This window comes from Lissotriton vulgaris, chromosome 2_1 (assembly GCF_964263255.1).
Source record: "Lissotriton vulgaris chromosome 2_1, aLisVul1.2, whole genome shotgun sequence".
Classification (NCBI taxonomy): Eukaryota; Metazoa; Chordata; class Amphibia; order Caudata; family Salamandridae; genus Lissotriton; species Lissotriton vulgaris.
Window position 1 is genome coordinate 215,569,611 of NC_141687.1, and position 16,210 is coordinate 215,585,820.

A 16,210-nucleotide genomic window follows, 5' to 3' on the forward strand; every position below is an offset into this window, starting at 1 on the left:
GCATGCACTGCTGACGGATGGCAGCGTAGCTCGCTCTGTAGGTTGGTGACAGTGAATTTCGTGCTGGAGGTGGGTGGCAGCGAAGCTTGTGCTGTTGCCGGGTGAAGCTTGCGCTGTAGGCGGTGTCAGTGAAGCTCACACTGCTGATGGATGGCAGCGTAGCTCGCTCTGTAGAGGGGTGTCGGTGAAGCTCGCGCTGTACGTGGGTGGCATTGAAGCTCGTGCTGTAGGTGGGTGTCAGTGAAGCTCGCGCTGTAGGCGGGTGACAGTGAAGCTCGCTCTGTAGGCGGATGACAGTGAAGTTCGCTCTGGAGGCGGGTGGCAGCGAAGCTTGCACTGTTTCTGGGTGAAGCTTGCGCTGTAGGCGGGTGTCAGTGAATCTTGCACTGCTGACGGATGGCAGCATAGCTTGCTCTGTAGGTGGGTGACAGTAAAGTTTGCGCTAAAGGTTGTGGCAGCGAGGCTTGCGCTGTTGGCGGTAAAGCTTGCGCTGTAGGCGGCTGTCAGTGACGCTTGCATTGTTAACGGGTGTCAGTGAAGCTTGCATTGTTGACGGCTGCAGTGAAACTTGCGTCGTTGACGGGTGCAGTGAAGCTTGCGCGCCTCTGCTGTGCCTGCTGAGCGTCTGAAGGAAGTTCCAGGCTGCCTCTCCGCGCACACCCTCCATTGCAGTCGCATGGTAGACTGCTTCCATCCATCCAAGTGTAACTCATGCCGGTGCCTCGAGCCCTCCACGCGTGGACGGACTCCTGCCCCATCGGCAGCCGTGCCTCAGATGTCATCTCTCGGACCGCTGGACGCGGGGAGAGCTGCAGTAATGAGCGGGGCCCAGGAGGAGCCCTTATCTAATGCAGTCTCTTCACGGCCCCGACGCGGGCTGCAGTAAATATGGCTCAGAGGGAAATGACGCGGCCTTTCAAGCTCTCTTTGAAGAGGCCAGGCTGTCACTACCAACGTCCCGGCCTTCAGGATGCGGGTCCGGGGAGGCGCATGAAAGGGCCCGCGCCTGTGAAGGTCCCTGCACAGGCGGGCAGAGGAGCGGGGGTGAGGCCGGGCAGGATGGAGATGGGCAGTGCCCGCTGTCACTGGCTGGGCGCGAGGCCTCGGTGGGAGGGCACGGCCAGACATGTCTATTGGAGAACAGAACACCCAGGCCTCCGCATCATGGACCGAAGGGCTCGAGCTTTTCTTAAAGGTACAGGATCACGCACCCCACAGGTTTCAATCTGGCACTGTGCAACACCTGAGTTTACCGACGAATCCATGTCAAAATGGATACCGTTTCCAATCTGGGGCTTTCTCTTTCTTCGGGGAGTGTATTGTTGTTCAGGTCAACCAACAGACTGATACACATTCTAAGAAAGTGGATTAATGGTTGGTGTGGATGGAAGTGCGCCACAAGTGATAATGTCACCAACCTCTTAAGAACGGGCATAGGTTTCAGTAATCTACTGGCAGCCGCAGTGATTTGATCCGGCAGATCTTAAAGAGCCCCCACCTCGCTGGCCTCGATATGGGCTGCCGCCAAGGTCGGGCCCGACATGGCCGCCCACGCAATCGGCCAATCCTTGAGCCTTCTAGTGACACCGACCCTCTCCAATGCCACAGAGGGTCCGCTCTCGTTTCCCCAGTGCCTCCGGCTTCTACTTACACAGCTGAAGCTTTACTAACAGGGGATACTGAGGGCTCAGGCCGAGCCGGAGTGGGAGAGACCAGCAGGGAATGTGTTGTACTTAAAATCCAACATATTCCCTGGTGTTGCACGCCACCTAGCGCAAGTCGTAAAAACCACTTGCAATGGCAAGCCACGCATGGCAACGATGCGGTCGTTGTAACGACCGCGTTTTTACCTACCTGTGTGGTAACAGCAGCGTTGTAAACTCTATTTCCCATTCCTATGAGCAGGCAGTCTGGTGAGAAACCAAATCGGCTGTTTGTCACTACCAGGACCTGCCACACAGTTAAGGCACATGTCCTACCTTTTACCAATATCGCACGCAGCCCATAGGGCTAGCTAGGGCCTACCTTAGGGGTGACTGATATGTAGTAAAAGGGGAGTCCCGGACGTGGCAACCACTTTATGTACCACGGCACAGTGGCAGTAAACTGCCCGCGCAGGCCCTGCAATGGCAGAGGCCTGAGACAGGTTTGAAAGGATATTTTGGTGGGTGGCGCAAGCTGCCCACCAGTAGCATTTAATTTACTGGCCTTGGGTATATGAGATACCACTTTACAAGGGACTGACAGATAAATCAAATATGCCAAACAGGTGCAGACCAACCTTACCAAGTTTACCATAGAGAGCACATACACTTTAGCACTGAACAGCAGTGATAAAGTGCCCAGAGTCCTAAAACCACCAACAACAGGTCAGAAAAAATACCGGAGGAAGGCAAAAAGTTCTGGGATGACCCTGCAAAAAGGGGCAAGTCCAACACCCCATTTAGTGGACGACTTAAAAATATCTCTCAGCAGCTGGATAAACGTGGCCAATTGGAGTGCATTGGTCACAGACTCTAATAAATTCTTAGATGCTGCCTACGAAAGGACAGTGGCACTTTCATTGTCCTCAGCTTTCTTCCCATCATCTCTGGCCCCTCTGCAGTTTAACATGATTTTCAAGGGAGCTCTTGAAATATTTCCTTTGTTGAGTGTTAGTCAACTTCATTCTGGTCTCTGGAGCACTTCTTACGACTCTTCTTCCTTATGTGCTCTTTGAGGTCATTGCTCATATGTTTCATACCCTGGCAGGAACACCTCGATCGCTTATGCGACTGTGCAGTTTAGTGTGAGTGGAGGAAGATATTCTATACTTGACTCTGGGTTAAGTTCTAGTTGGCAGTACTAAGACAATCTTGGGGAAAATATGCACTTTTGTGAGGTCAGCAATGATGTCATCAAAGTTCTGAGTAGAATAGTGTTGCGTTTTCACAGCTTGGCTGGGCAAGCACATCTCCACACATGTTGTGACCTCTTCAAGTTGCTTAGGTTTGTGCTATCACTACTGGAAAAACACAGGGTGTTGATCCTTATGTTATTTTCAATTATTGTATCTGATACCAGATTGCACAGTGCACTTTCACCCTTTGCTCCAAAGTGTAAAGGATATGTCTGTGTCTCAGAGCTATTCATCGTATTGTTTTGACACTATAGAGGTTTATCTGATATGCTTTTTTAGCATCCAATGCCATCGAAGACACAATCCAAATTTCTTAGAAGCAAAGAACATGAGGAGATATGTGTGAGACCACAACGACTACTCAAATTCCTCTGTCAGCCATCAATTTTCTTTTCATCAAAACATGCTGCACACGGACATTATTATATTATATCTGCATTGTTTGTAATTTATTTGCTAGCATTTCTTAGGTTGTTTCATATCAACATCAGTCAAGAAAATAACTGTGTCTTCTCCTTCCCCAAGAGCCCGTTTTACCTCATCCAAGGCTGGCATCAGGTGAAATCTTCTGACTTTTTGATGGGCGTTTGGCAGGATGTCTAAGGCAATGGGCCCTGTCATTCAGCAGGTTCAGAAGCCTAAGTTAATTCTTAGGCACCTCAGCCTGAGGGTCAGTTCGCGGGACTGATGATAATGCGGGTATTTCTCTCTTCATAGGTCTTCTACCGAGTCCACACAGCATCAGAGGTCTCTACCCGAAGTCTATGGCTGGGTGATGGGTGCCAACAGGAAATCTGGCAGCTCATACCTGGGATCTGGGCAATGGTCCCTGCATCAAGTGCCCACAAGATGATGCCCACAAATGGCTGGTGACTTTTTCGGGTGATTTTGCAATTAATTCACCCTTTCCATGTCCAGTATGTGTGATAGCACCAGTCCTAGTTATTGCGACATGTGACACCTTCGCTTCGTAGAGTATTATGAGATCCCTTATTTCATGGTCTTCGTCTGGAAAATGACACGCATTCAGGAAACACCAAAGGCGAACACGAAACACATCCATCGAGTCACCATTCATCTGTAGCCGCACAAGTTGAGATATTCAGAGACCTGAGGTCTGAAACATTCAGTCAGGACCCTCTTGGCAGAGGCAAAAGCCTCCTTTCTGCTGGGAAAGCCCTTGAAGAGATGATGCAACCTACCCCTTCTCTGCATAGGGAAAACGAGAACCACTTTGGCAGTCTCTGGTTCAAAAGCAAACAAGTTTGGTCAGTGGGTGCCTGAGACATGGCAGCCACCATGGAAGTCCCCGTGCCTTCGAAGGAGCCATTGTGAAGGAGCTGAGATCAGAATATCGGGAGATGATGGCAACTTAAGGATAAGAGACGGAAATTCTGCTCCGAGGTGAAACCCATAAATCTAGAAAATCAGGAAAACTATGTAAAACTGAGGAAGTATCGTTTTTGAACTGAATGGTGACATTGGAACAACACTTTTATATGAGAGAGTTTCGCGTGAAATTGTGCTTACCTAACAAAGGAGAAACCAACTTAGAGCCATAGGATACAAGAGACACTATAAAGCAGAATTTTCAATAGGACGGACCGCTTAATCAATTGACGGTTGAAAGTCTGCATACAGACCATCTCCCTGCATTTTCGCTAGGATATCCATACAGAGTCCACAAACTATTGTGACGAGCTTTGTTCTGTCAACGGTCCTGAGGAAGGTAATCTGAGCCCACCGAAACGCGTCGACCTAGCGTGACAGTTCACATAAAGACCTGTGACTCCGTAGACACAGAATAAAGAGTGCATTTTGGGTGAATGATAGTGGATGTATGAGAAATTTGTGAGATTGTTTAGACGTGTTCTCTGTATGATATTTTGTGTATGTTTTTATTGTTCACATATGCATTGTTAATTATATATATGTGTTGATTCAAATTTTTATGAGATGTGAATATAATGAATTTATATATGAAAAAAAGCATAAAAAGTAATTTTGCTAAAAAAGTAAAAGAAGAATAAATAGTAAAAAAACACAAATATGAAATAAACAATTGTGTTTGCCATGCTTTGAAGGACTTTTTTGAAAGTAGAGATTATATGACATTGGTAAAGGAATTTAGGCCACGAGGGAATTATTGTTTGTTGTGAAGGGGCTGAGATTGCCAAGGAGCCGGCGGTGATCTCTAGGTATGGCTGGTGGTAGTCCATCGGGCTGGTGAATGTTTTGCCCCCTGCTACTGTCACAGATGTTGGAGAGCCCCCAATCTTTCGATCTGGTCCCAAGTCCAGGCATTTCTCTAAGACTTTGCAGAGGCAAGGTCCTGCAGAGGAAAATACAAGAACTGAACAAGTGGCAGATAGATTTCTGCAGACCTTGTCCAGAATGGAAAGATACCTAATTTTTCTGCACCACCTGCAGGCCTTGCTTATCTCAGCATTCTAGAACCAGGCCATGTTTGACCTGATGCCCCATCTACCAAGCTTCCAAGCACTTCGGCTACTAAGTTAGAGTAAGGGGCTCCCTATCTACCGGTCGTCCACAGATTTCTTGTCCTACCTCGCCATTGTGAAGGTCAAGAGAAGCAGCTGTGGCAGAGGCTGAGATGAAGCAAGAAAATAGACTGCAGCCTACACTGAGGCCCTGAGGGAGGCGGTGACCGGCTGCAGACACCACTGAGGTGTCGCAAGATCCAGAGGAAGAGACAGCAGCGTCACACTGTGGTCTTCACTGGGCTGTCTCAAGAGACAGTAGCAGGCTGTGATAAGGGGCAATAGAAGACTATGGTGTGCATGGAGGTGCAGCAGGAGCAAGGCGCAGGCTTCAGTGAGCTGCAGTAAAACAGGTTAGTGGAGACAATCCGCACCAAGCTAGAGACCCAGAAAGCAGCAGCCTACAGAAGATGAAGCAGACCACAGCTGTTCGCAGCACACTCTGAAACGCACCAGAAAGAGAATGAGACTGCAACCTCCCCCTCTAGCTCCGTACGGCCCCCTCGCTGGCAGACATCAGAAAGAGACTCAAGATAAGCTCTCCGACAGAGACACAGCGCCCAGCGGGAAACATCCATTACAATGCAGTCATTACATCGCACTGCTTTTACAACGCAGCTGTTACAACGCAACTGCCTTTACATCGCATGCCATTACAACTCATATCACAACAACGTATGCTGTTACAACGCAGACCATTACAAAACATGCCATTACAACGCATTATAAGGTAAGTAATGGAGATTTACCCTTACACTATCCATAACTTATCCTGCTGTTGCACTCACTGGAGTGGGAATAGTAATTCTTACCCCCACACTATCAATCAATCAATCAATCAATCAATGCATTTCTAAAGCGCGCTACATACCCGCGAGGGTCTCAAGGCGCTGGGGGGTGGGGGGGAGAGGGGCCTCTACCGATCGAAGAGCCAGGTCTTGAGGAGTCTTCTGAAGGTCAGCAGATCCTGAGTCTGTCGCAGGCTGGTGGGGAGAGCGTTCCAGGTCTTGGCGGCGAGGTAGGAGAATGATCTGCCGCCGGCGGTGGTTTTCCGGATGCAGGGGACTGTGGCGAGGGCGAGGTTGGCCGAGCGGAGGCTTCGGGGGGGGTGTGGAAGCTGAGGCGGTTGTTGAGGTATGTAGGTCCGATGTTGTGTAGTGCCTTGTGTGCTTGGATGAGGAGCTTGAAGGTGATCCTCTTGTTGACGGGGAGGCAGTGCAGGCTTCTCATGTGAGGTGTGATATGGCTGCGTCGGGGGATGTCGAGGATCAGTCGTGCCGAGGCGTTCTGGATTTATTGTGGCACTATCCAACACTTACCCCACTGTTGCACTAAAAATATTATGCTTTGTAACGGTATGTGTTGAAATGGAATGCGTTGTAATGGTAGTTTTAAAAAATGCATTGTAAAAACATGCGATGTAATGGTAGTTGTGATGTAAAAACCACATTGTAAAACCCTGCGTTGCAATTGTTTGCGTTGTAACGTCATATATTCGGGGGGGGGGGACAGAGGTGCGCTTTACAAATGCTGATTCATATGGTATGATCTGGTACGAACCTCCTCTGATCAAACGTATGTTGCAGTAGCAGGCCTCAGCCAACATTGTGCTAAAACAAGAGACACACTGCAGTGTGCAATAGATAGAAGCAGGCATCCATCTAAACTAAGGTGCAGCATAGTGCAGATGCTCACTGTGGCCTACACTGAGCTGTGGCAAACAACAAAATCAGGCTGCGACCCCTGTTTAGATGCAGCAAGGGACAGCGGAAAGCTGCTGACTCCACCTAACCACAGCAAGAGCTACCAGGAGGCAGAAGCGCAAACAACACTGCTGCAAGGGATAGCAGTAGGCTGTGGCCTTCAGTAAACTACAGTAAGCGACATTAGTAGTTGGTGACATGCAGCAAGCTACTGTAGCAGACCGTTGTCCACACTGAGCTGCAGTAAGAGACAGTAGCAGGCTGTAACCCATGCTTAGATGCCGTAAGGGCAGTTGAAGGCTGCAGCCTATACCTAGCCACAAGGTAGGAGGCAGCAGTCTAAACTAAGTTGTAACAAGAGAAAGACGCCGGGTGTTACACACTATGGTGTACAGTGGCCTGAAGCCGATTACATCATCAGGCCATGACCTGCAGTGAGCTCAGAAAGAGGCACTAGAAGCATGGGTCACATTAGCTGTAGCAAGAGAGCAGTAGCGGCCGGCATGACTCGCGGGTGGCGGGGCAGGAGCGTGTGTGGGGGTTATACGGGGGGCTGCAAGGTTTCGCAAAAAATAATATATATACTTACCTCGTCGCTGGGTCCCGCGTCTCTGCTCCTGCTCTTGTTGTGGGACATGAAGCCAGCAGCCAGGAAAAAGAACAGCCAGGCTCCACTGACCAATCACAACTCTGCAGTGCAGCATTATGTTTGATAAGCACCCAGACTCCCCTGACCAATCACAACACTTCAATGCAGCATTGTGATTGGTTTTGAGTGTCCTGTTTTGACGCTTAACCAGGGAATGGGGTTCTGGGCATGTTCGCTATGCAGGCTGTAATGCATCCTGCATGAAGAATGGGGAAAGAGCGGTTGACTGGTTTGAGTGGCCCAAGAGGGCCGGCCAGTCACTGTGCTCTTAGGGGTGGGCACACCACTCCTCCCCTGCTGTTCCCTGGGAGCAGAGCTGCCCTGACATCCCGCCCGCAAAGGAAACAAAAAATGATAATAACTGAAAGTCATTATCATTGTATATTTCCTTTACTTTACACTGCCCAAAAGCAGTGAGGCGGCAGTCCTCCGCCATAGTGAAGGAGCCGCCACTGCAAAAGACAAAAGGAGGTTCTGACCTACAGCAAGCAGCAGAAAAAGTCTGCTGCAGCCTATATTAAGTGGCAATGGACAACTGTAGCAGGCTGAAGACGACCCCAAGGTACAGGAGGACACTGGGATCCACTGTAAGCAGCAGGAGAAGAAAGTAGCGCAGAAGCAAAAGACAGAAGCAGACAGCAGCCCAAGCTAAGCTGCAGCAATAGAAAGGAGCAGGCCTGGGCGTACACTGAGCTGCAGCAAGGTAAGGAAGCAGGCTTGCCTACAATAGGCTGTAGCAGGCAGACTGTGGCTTGCAGCGAGCCGTAGCAAGCCAGCAGATAGACACTGAAGTAAGCTGCAGCAGGAGGCAGTCACAGGTCGTAGCGTACACTGAGCTGCAGCAATGGACAGAAACAAGCTGCAGCGTGAGGCAGTGGACCTGCACCGAACTGCAGAAAGGGTTCATTGCAAGCTGCAACCTGCACTGTGCAGCAGCAGGAAAGCCTGCTCTGAGCTGAAGCAATGGACAGAAATAAGCTGCTGCAGGAGGCATTCCAAGACTGAGACCTGCACGGAACGGCAGCGAGGTTCCATCACAGGCTGCCACCTACACTGTGCAGCAGCAAGAGCTATAAACAAGCTACAGCAGGAGGCAGTCGCAAGCAGAGACCTGCACCAAACTGCAGCAAGGTTCCATTGCAGGCTGCGACCTGCACTGTGCAGCAGCAAAATAAATAAACATGCTGCAGGGGGAGGCAGACACAAGCTGTGACCTGCACCAAACTGTAGCAAGATAAATGAGATGCTGCTGGAGGCAGCAGGCTGAGACTTTTACTAAACTGCAGCAGGGTTCCATTGCGGACTGCGACGTACACTGTGCAGCAGCAAAATAAATAAACATACTTCAGCAGGAGACAGATGCAGGCTGATACCTGCACTAAACTGCAGTGAGATAAATAAACTGCAGTGGGAGGCCATCTCAGGCTAAGAACTGCACTAAACTGCAGAAAGGTTCCATTGCAGGCTGCGACCTACACTGTGCAGCAGCAAGAGAAATAAACAAGCTCCAGCAGGAGACAGTAGCAGGCTGAGACCTGCACTAAACTGAAGCGAGATAAATGAACTGCAGCGGCAGGCCATCACAGGCTAAGAACTGCACTAAACTGCAGAAAGGTGTGATTGCAGACTGCGACCTACACTGTGCAGCAGCAAAATAAATAAACATGCTGCAGCAGGAGGCAGTCTCAGGCTGCAACCTGCACTAAACAGAAGCAAGATAAATAAAAAGCAGCTGGAGGCCATCGCAGGCTGAGACCTGCATGATACTGCAGCTATATAAATAAGCGGTAATAGGAGGCAGTCGCAGGCTGAGACCTGCACTAAACTGCAGCAGGTTTCCATTTCAGGCTGTGATCTACACTGTGCAGCAGCAAGAGAAATAAACACGCTGCTGCAGGAGACAGTCGCAGGCTGAGACCTACACTAAACTGCAGCATGGTTCCATTGCAGGCTGCGATCTACACTGTGCAGCAGCAAGAGAAATAAACACGCTGCTGCAAGAGACAGGCGCAGGCTGAGACCTGCATCAAACTCCAGCCAGATAAATAAGCTTCAGCGGGAGGCAGTCGCAGGCTGAGACCTACACTAAACTGCAGCAAGGTTCCATTGCAGGCTTCGATCTACACTCTGTGCAGCAGCAAACTAAACAAACATGCTGCAGGGGGAGGCAGACGCAGGCTGAGAACTGCACCAAACTGCTGCAGATGGGACAGAAACAAGCTGCAGCAGGAGGAAGTCATAAGATGAGGCCGCACCAAACTGCAGCGGGGTTCCATCGCAGGCCGCGACCTGCCCAGTGCAGCAGCAAGAGAAATAAACAGGCTGCAGGGGGAGGCAGTCGCAGGCTGAGACCTGCATGAAACTGCAGCAAAGGACAGAAACAAGCTGCAGCAGGAGGCAGTCGCAGGCTGAAACCTGCACAAAACTTACAGCAAAGGACAGAAACAAGCTGCAGCAGGAGGCAGTCGCACGCTGAAACCTGCACAAAACTGCAGCAAAGGACAGAAAGAAGCTGCAGCGGGAGACAGTCATAAGCTGAGACATGCACCAAACTGCAGCAAGGTTCCATCGCAGGTTCCGACCTACACTGTGCAGCAGCAAGAGAAATAAGCAAGCTGCAGCTGGGGGCAATTGAAAACTGAGAGCTGCACCAAACTGCAGCGAGTTTCCGTCACAGGCTGCGACCTGCACTATGAGCCAGCTAGAGAAATAAGCAAGCTGCAGTGGGAGGCAGTTGCAGGCTGAGACCTGCATGAAACTGCAGCAAGGTTGCATCGCAGGCTGCGACCTTCACTGTGCAGCAGCAGGAGACAGAAGGAAGCTGTGGCTGGAGGCACTTGCATGTTGAGACCTGCATGAAACTGCAGCAAGATTGCCTCGCAGGCTGCACACTGCACTGTGCAGCAGCAAGAGACAGAAGGAAGCTGCGGCTGGATGCAGTTGCAGGCTGAGACCTGCATGAAACTGCAGCAAGGTTGCATCGCAGGCTGCGACCTGCACTGTGCAGCAGCAGGAGACAGAAGGAAGCTGCGGCTGGAGGCAGTTGCAGGCTGAGACCTGCATGAAACTGCAGCAAGGTTGCATCGCAGGCTGCGACCTGCACTGTGCAGCAGCAGGAGTCAGAAGGAAGATGCGGCAGGAGACAGTCACAGGCTGAGACCTGCATGAAACTGCAGCAAGGTTGCCTCGCAGGCTGCACACTGCACACTGCACTGTGCAGCAGCAGGAGACAGAAGGAAGATGCGGCAGGAGACAGTCACAGGCTGAGACCTGCATGAAACTGCAGCAAGGTTGCATCGCAGGCTGCACACTGCTCTTTGCAGCAGCAGGAGACAGAAGGCAGTCACCGGCGGGGGTCTGCCTGCAGGGAGCTGGAGAGCAATCCAACAGCTCAGCATCATCCATGTGGACCCACCAAAGGAAGACGGATGTTTTCTCTGCCCGGCTACTTTGCACATGTTCATCAGCTACCGAGCTAGAGAAGGATATGTCTCTCCCCTCCTCCCTCCTCCAGACACATAAACCTAATGAGAGCACTGCGCCTGTTCATGCAGACGAGACCTTGGCAGCGTTCCCACCTTCTGCAGAGATGCTTTGTGATGAGGCTATGGTGCATTTCATTGGCACCAATAAGAGAGCGGCAATGCAGCAGGAACAGGAGAATGTCCCTAAGCAGCTCACATCCCCTTACTGCCGGACCAGCATGTGCTGTGGCAGCCTTCTACTGCTCTCACCTGTGGGCGGTCTCCGTGCTGCTCACTTCTATATGAGGGTATTCTGCCCTCACCTCTGGGTGGGTCTCCGTGCTACTCTCTTCTGTATGAGGGTCTTGTACTGCTTTCACCTCTGGGCAGTTCTTTGTTCTGCTCTCTTCTGTTTGAGGGTCTTCTACTGCTCTCACCTCTGAGTGGGTCTTCCTGCTGCTCTCTTCTGTATGAGGGTATTCTGCTCTCACCTCTGGGTGGGTCTCTGTGCTGCTCTCTTCTGTATGAGGGTATTCTGCTCTCACCCCTGGGTGGGTCTCCGTGCCTCTCTCTTCTGTATGAGGGTATTCTGCTCTCAACCCTGGGTGGGTTTCCACGCTGCTCTGTTCTGTATGAGGGTCTTCTACTGCTCTCATCTCTGAGTGGGTCTCCATGCTGCTCTCTTCTGTATGAGGGTCTTCTACTGCTCTCCCCTCTGGGTGCGTCTCTGTGCTGCTCTCTTCTCTATGAGGGTCTTCTACTGCTCTCCCATCGGGGTGGATTTCTGTGCTGCTCTCTACTGTATGAGGGTATTCTGCTCTCACCCCTGGGTGGGTCTTTGTGCGGCTCTCTTCTGTATGAGGGTATTCTCCTCTCACCTCTGCATGGGTCTCCCTGCTGCTCTCTTCTGTATCAGGGTATTCTACTGCTCTCACCCCTGGGCAGGTCTCCCTGCTGCTCTGTTCTGTATGAGGGTATTCTGCTCTCACCTCTGGGAGGGTCTCCGTGCTGCTCTCTTCTGTATGAGGGTATTCTGCTCTCACCTCTGGGTGGGTCTCCAAGCTGCTCTCTTCTGTATGAGGGTCTTTTACTGCTCTCAGCCCTGGGTGGGTCTTCGTGCTGCTCTCTTCTGTATGAGGGTCTTTTACTGCTCTCACCCCTGGGTGGGTCTTCATGCTGCTCTCTTCTGTATGAGGGTCTTCTTCTGCTCTCACCTCTGGGCGCGTCTTCCTGCTGCTCTCTTCTGTATGAGGGTCTTCTTCTGCTCTCACCTCTGAGTGGGGCTCTGTGCTGCTCTGTTCTGTATGAGGTTATTCTGCTCTCACCTCTGGGTGGGTCTCCGTGCCTCTCTGTTCTGTATGAGGGTCTTTTACTGCTCTCACCCCTGGGTGGGTCTCCGTGCCTCTCTGTTCTGTATGAGGGTCTTTTACTGCTCTCACCCCTGGGTGGGTCTCCGTGCTCCTCTCTGAATGAGGGTCTTTTACTGCTCTCACCCCTGGGTGGGTCTCCGTGCTCCTCTCTGAATGAGGGTCTTTTACTGCTCTCACCCCTGGGTGGGTCTCCGTGCCTCTCTATTCTGTATGAGGGTCTTCTACTGCTCCACTGCTCTCCCCTCTGGGTGGGTCTCCCTTCTACTCTCTTCTGTATGAGGGTCTTTTACTGCTCTCACCCCTGGGTGGGTCTCCGTGCCTCTCTGTTCTGTATGAGGGTCTTTTACTGCTTTCACCCCTCGGTGGGTCTCCGTGCCTATCTGTTCTGTATGAGGGTCTTCTACAGCTCTCACATCTGGGTGGGCATCCGTTCATCTTTGATCTCTGCGAGCGTCTTGTACTTCTGAGCGTCTTGTACTTCTCTGCCTCTCTGGACGATTCTCCACTGTCCTCCGCATGTACAGGGTCTCCATATTGCTCTCTACCCCTCATCTAGTGTCTATGCTGGTCTGTACTGCAGGGAAGCCGTTCATGCTGGTTAGTCCTGTCGGGTAATGCTGAGTGCCGCTCTGTATTCTGCGCTGCTTGTACTGTAGAGCTGGTCTTCCACAGCTCGGTGCAGAAGAACCAGCCTCAGTCAGTGCTGTACAGTTCAGTGGTCTCCAGGCCTCTCAGTACTGTAGGAGGGTCTTTGTACTGCTCTGCACCCAGATGGGTCTCCTACTCCAGGGATCATGATGATGCTTAGTGCTGTATAGTATTCTCATTCCTGTTCGGCACTGTAAGGTACATACTCATCCAGCTGCACTGTGTAGGGTGGGTTCCATGCTGGTGTGTACTGTAGAGGGGGTTTCATGCTGGTTTTTACTCTAAGCAATATCTGTATGCTGCTCTGTAGGGTAGGTATATATGCTGGTTTGTTCTGCAGGTTGGATCTTGATGCTGTCCTGCACTATGTGCTGGGTCTCCATGTTGCCATGTGTTCCAGGGTGGGTCTCCTTGATTGTCTTAGTTTAGAAGGATCTTTCATGCTGTTCTTCACTGTAGGGTGGGTCTCTGTGCTGGTTTTTACTGTAAGCTGTATCTTTTGTAGGGTAGCTGTCAATGCTGCTTTGTTCTACAGGTTGGATCTTGATGCTGTGCTGCACTGTACGCTGGGTCTCCTTGTTGGCGTGCGCTCCAGGGTGGGTCTCCATGATTGTCTTGTGGTACGATGGATCTTTCATGCTTTTCTGCACTGTAGGGTGGGTCTCCGTGCTGGTTTTAACTGTGAGCTGTATCGTTATGCTGCTCTGTAGGGTAGTTGTCCATGCTGGTTTGTTCTAGAGCACGGGTACTCACAAACATTTCCCCAGGGGCCACAAAGTACAGTCTGTGGTGTGACCAAGGGCTGAACTGATGCCAGCAGGGTGGCAATAGGGGGTCTGGGTGGGTCAGGGAGTGTGTGAGGAGGTCTAAAAGAGTTTAAATAAACGGGAACGCATTTATTTGCATGTTAATAAAGTTAGTACTCAGGAACTAAACAGAAGCTCGTGCTGCTGTTCACCAGGGGGGGCGCGTGTAAAGGTCAACGAATGTAAACACAAGCGGCCCTGGGCCGTACTTCGAGTATCACTGTTCTAGAGGTTGGACCTTGATGCTGACCTGCTCTGGATGCTGGGTCTCCGTGTTGGTTTGTACTTCGGTGTGGGACTCCATGATTGCCTTAGTTTAGAAGGATCTTTCATGCTGCCCTGCACTATGTGCTGGGTCTCCGTGTTGGTTTGTACTCCAGGGTGGGTCTCCATCATTGTCTTAGTTTAGATGGATCTTTCATGCGTGCTGTACTGTATGATGGGTCTTCATGCTAGTTTTCACTGTAAGCTGTATCTTTTGTAGGGTAGGTGTCCGTGCTGCTTTGTTCTGCAGCCCGGATCTTGATGCTGTGGTGCAGTGTGTGCTGGGTCTGCTTGTTGGCTTGCACTCCAGGGAGGGTCGCCATGATTGTCTTACCATAAGAAGGATCTTTCATGATTTTAATTCCACCAACTCTACATCTTATCGCATGCGTGAGTCCATATATATGGGCAGAACAGGATTACAGGTCACCCCATAGTGCACGTTGTTGGATAGCGCTTGAATGTTGGTCCTTGCACAGAAAGCTATCTTCGTTGTTTTCGTGAATGCAGGGAGCTCCATCTTTGAAATGCTATTTTGAATGGTGAACATCCTGGAACTGTTCCTGTGTCTGGAACAGTATGTGTGCCTTGCATTTTCACTGCACCACACACCTCTGCTTACTGCCAGCAGTAATTGGTTGTGCCTGATATTTAAATGTTATTGATTTATTCAGGGCTCTCTATTTAGACAGAATATGCTTCTGGGCTCCAGCTTCAGGGGTCTGCAGACAGCGGACGTGCAAAGGAAGAGGAGAGATCGCAGATCAGCAACTAGAACCCTGTCAGATAGCAGGGTAGCAGAGTAGAGCAGAGGACAGCAGCGGACCAGGAGCAGGAGGCAAGGGATAGAAGGAGTCGGTGATCAGGCGGGCCATCAGGAGTTTGCGGAACTTTTGATTGTCAAGGGTAATGTCGAGGCAAGCAGTTCCAGAGATTGGCTCCTAACACTGATCGAAAGGAGTCTCCAAAAATAGAAATCTAATAATGTGAACCTTCAATGCAGGATCTAAGGTCGTAGTGGAGTTGGTGCAGCTGGCACTTCTTTCTGAGGACATGGGCGCCTCATTTATGAAATTGATTTTTGGGCTAGGAAGATGTTGTTTGAGCTCGAGCCTTTCCAAAATGGGCAACCGGTGGACATTTTGTGACCTGATCGGATTAAGTATCATTCCAATAGATTCAGAATTGTAAAAACGGATTCGTTTTGGACAATCAAGGGAATATTTAGGCTACTGATTTTAAACTGTGTAGCATTTGTCTCTGCCTGCAAGGATGGCACTTAGCCCATGGTTGATTGGCATTATTCATAAAGTCACTTTTATCTAAAGGTTTTTATGACTTCTCTGATCAATGTATTAACATTCTTATGGACAATCTCAATGGACACAAACAATGTGCTTTTTAGGGTCCCTCAAATCCTATCCTTTCATACATAATTGGCCTTATTGAATACCATGCATAACAGACTTGTTCTTAACCTGTAATCATTCCTACATTGTAGTTACTCCGAAGAGGATATCCGGCAGAAGGTGGCCACCTTTCGACAGATGCTGATGGAGAAAGAGGGGGTGCTGACACGCGAGGACCAGCATGGACGCCAGATGTAAGTGAAGTACCATTGTTTCAGTAAACATATACATTTCAGCAGCACACACAGACACAGCCATTGAACAGAAAATGTCCAGCATTATTCAATACTACATTCATCAATGTGATGTCGCAATCACTACCTGCAACAGTCACACCCATGTAGAGAAAGCACGTCTCCTCTGCATAATACTTACGGGTTCACGTTCTCTGAGATTTGTTGATTGTATGTGTATGTACGGATCAGTGCTTATATAGCGCAAACTACTTGTTTGTAATAAACTCGACTACATGAAAGGTGACTTGCAAATGTTGACTT

General features: G+C 50.2%; 1 protein-coding gene across 2 annotated transcripts in view; it reads left to right on the forward strand.

Moving 5' to 3' along the window:
- SRRM3 (serine/arginine repetitive matrix 3) overlaps positions 1-16,210 on the forward strand; it is a 354,881-nt gene that overhangs the window by 121,893 nt on the left and 216,778 nt on the right. For both annotated transcript variants that reach the window (XM_086954780.1, XM_086954781.1), the window contains exon 4: positions 15,806-15,907. In XM_086954780.1, the coding sequence (XP_086810906.1) occupies positions 15,806-15,907 (102 nt within the window). The remainder of the gene's footprint in view (positions 1-15,805; positions 15,908-16,210) is intronic.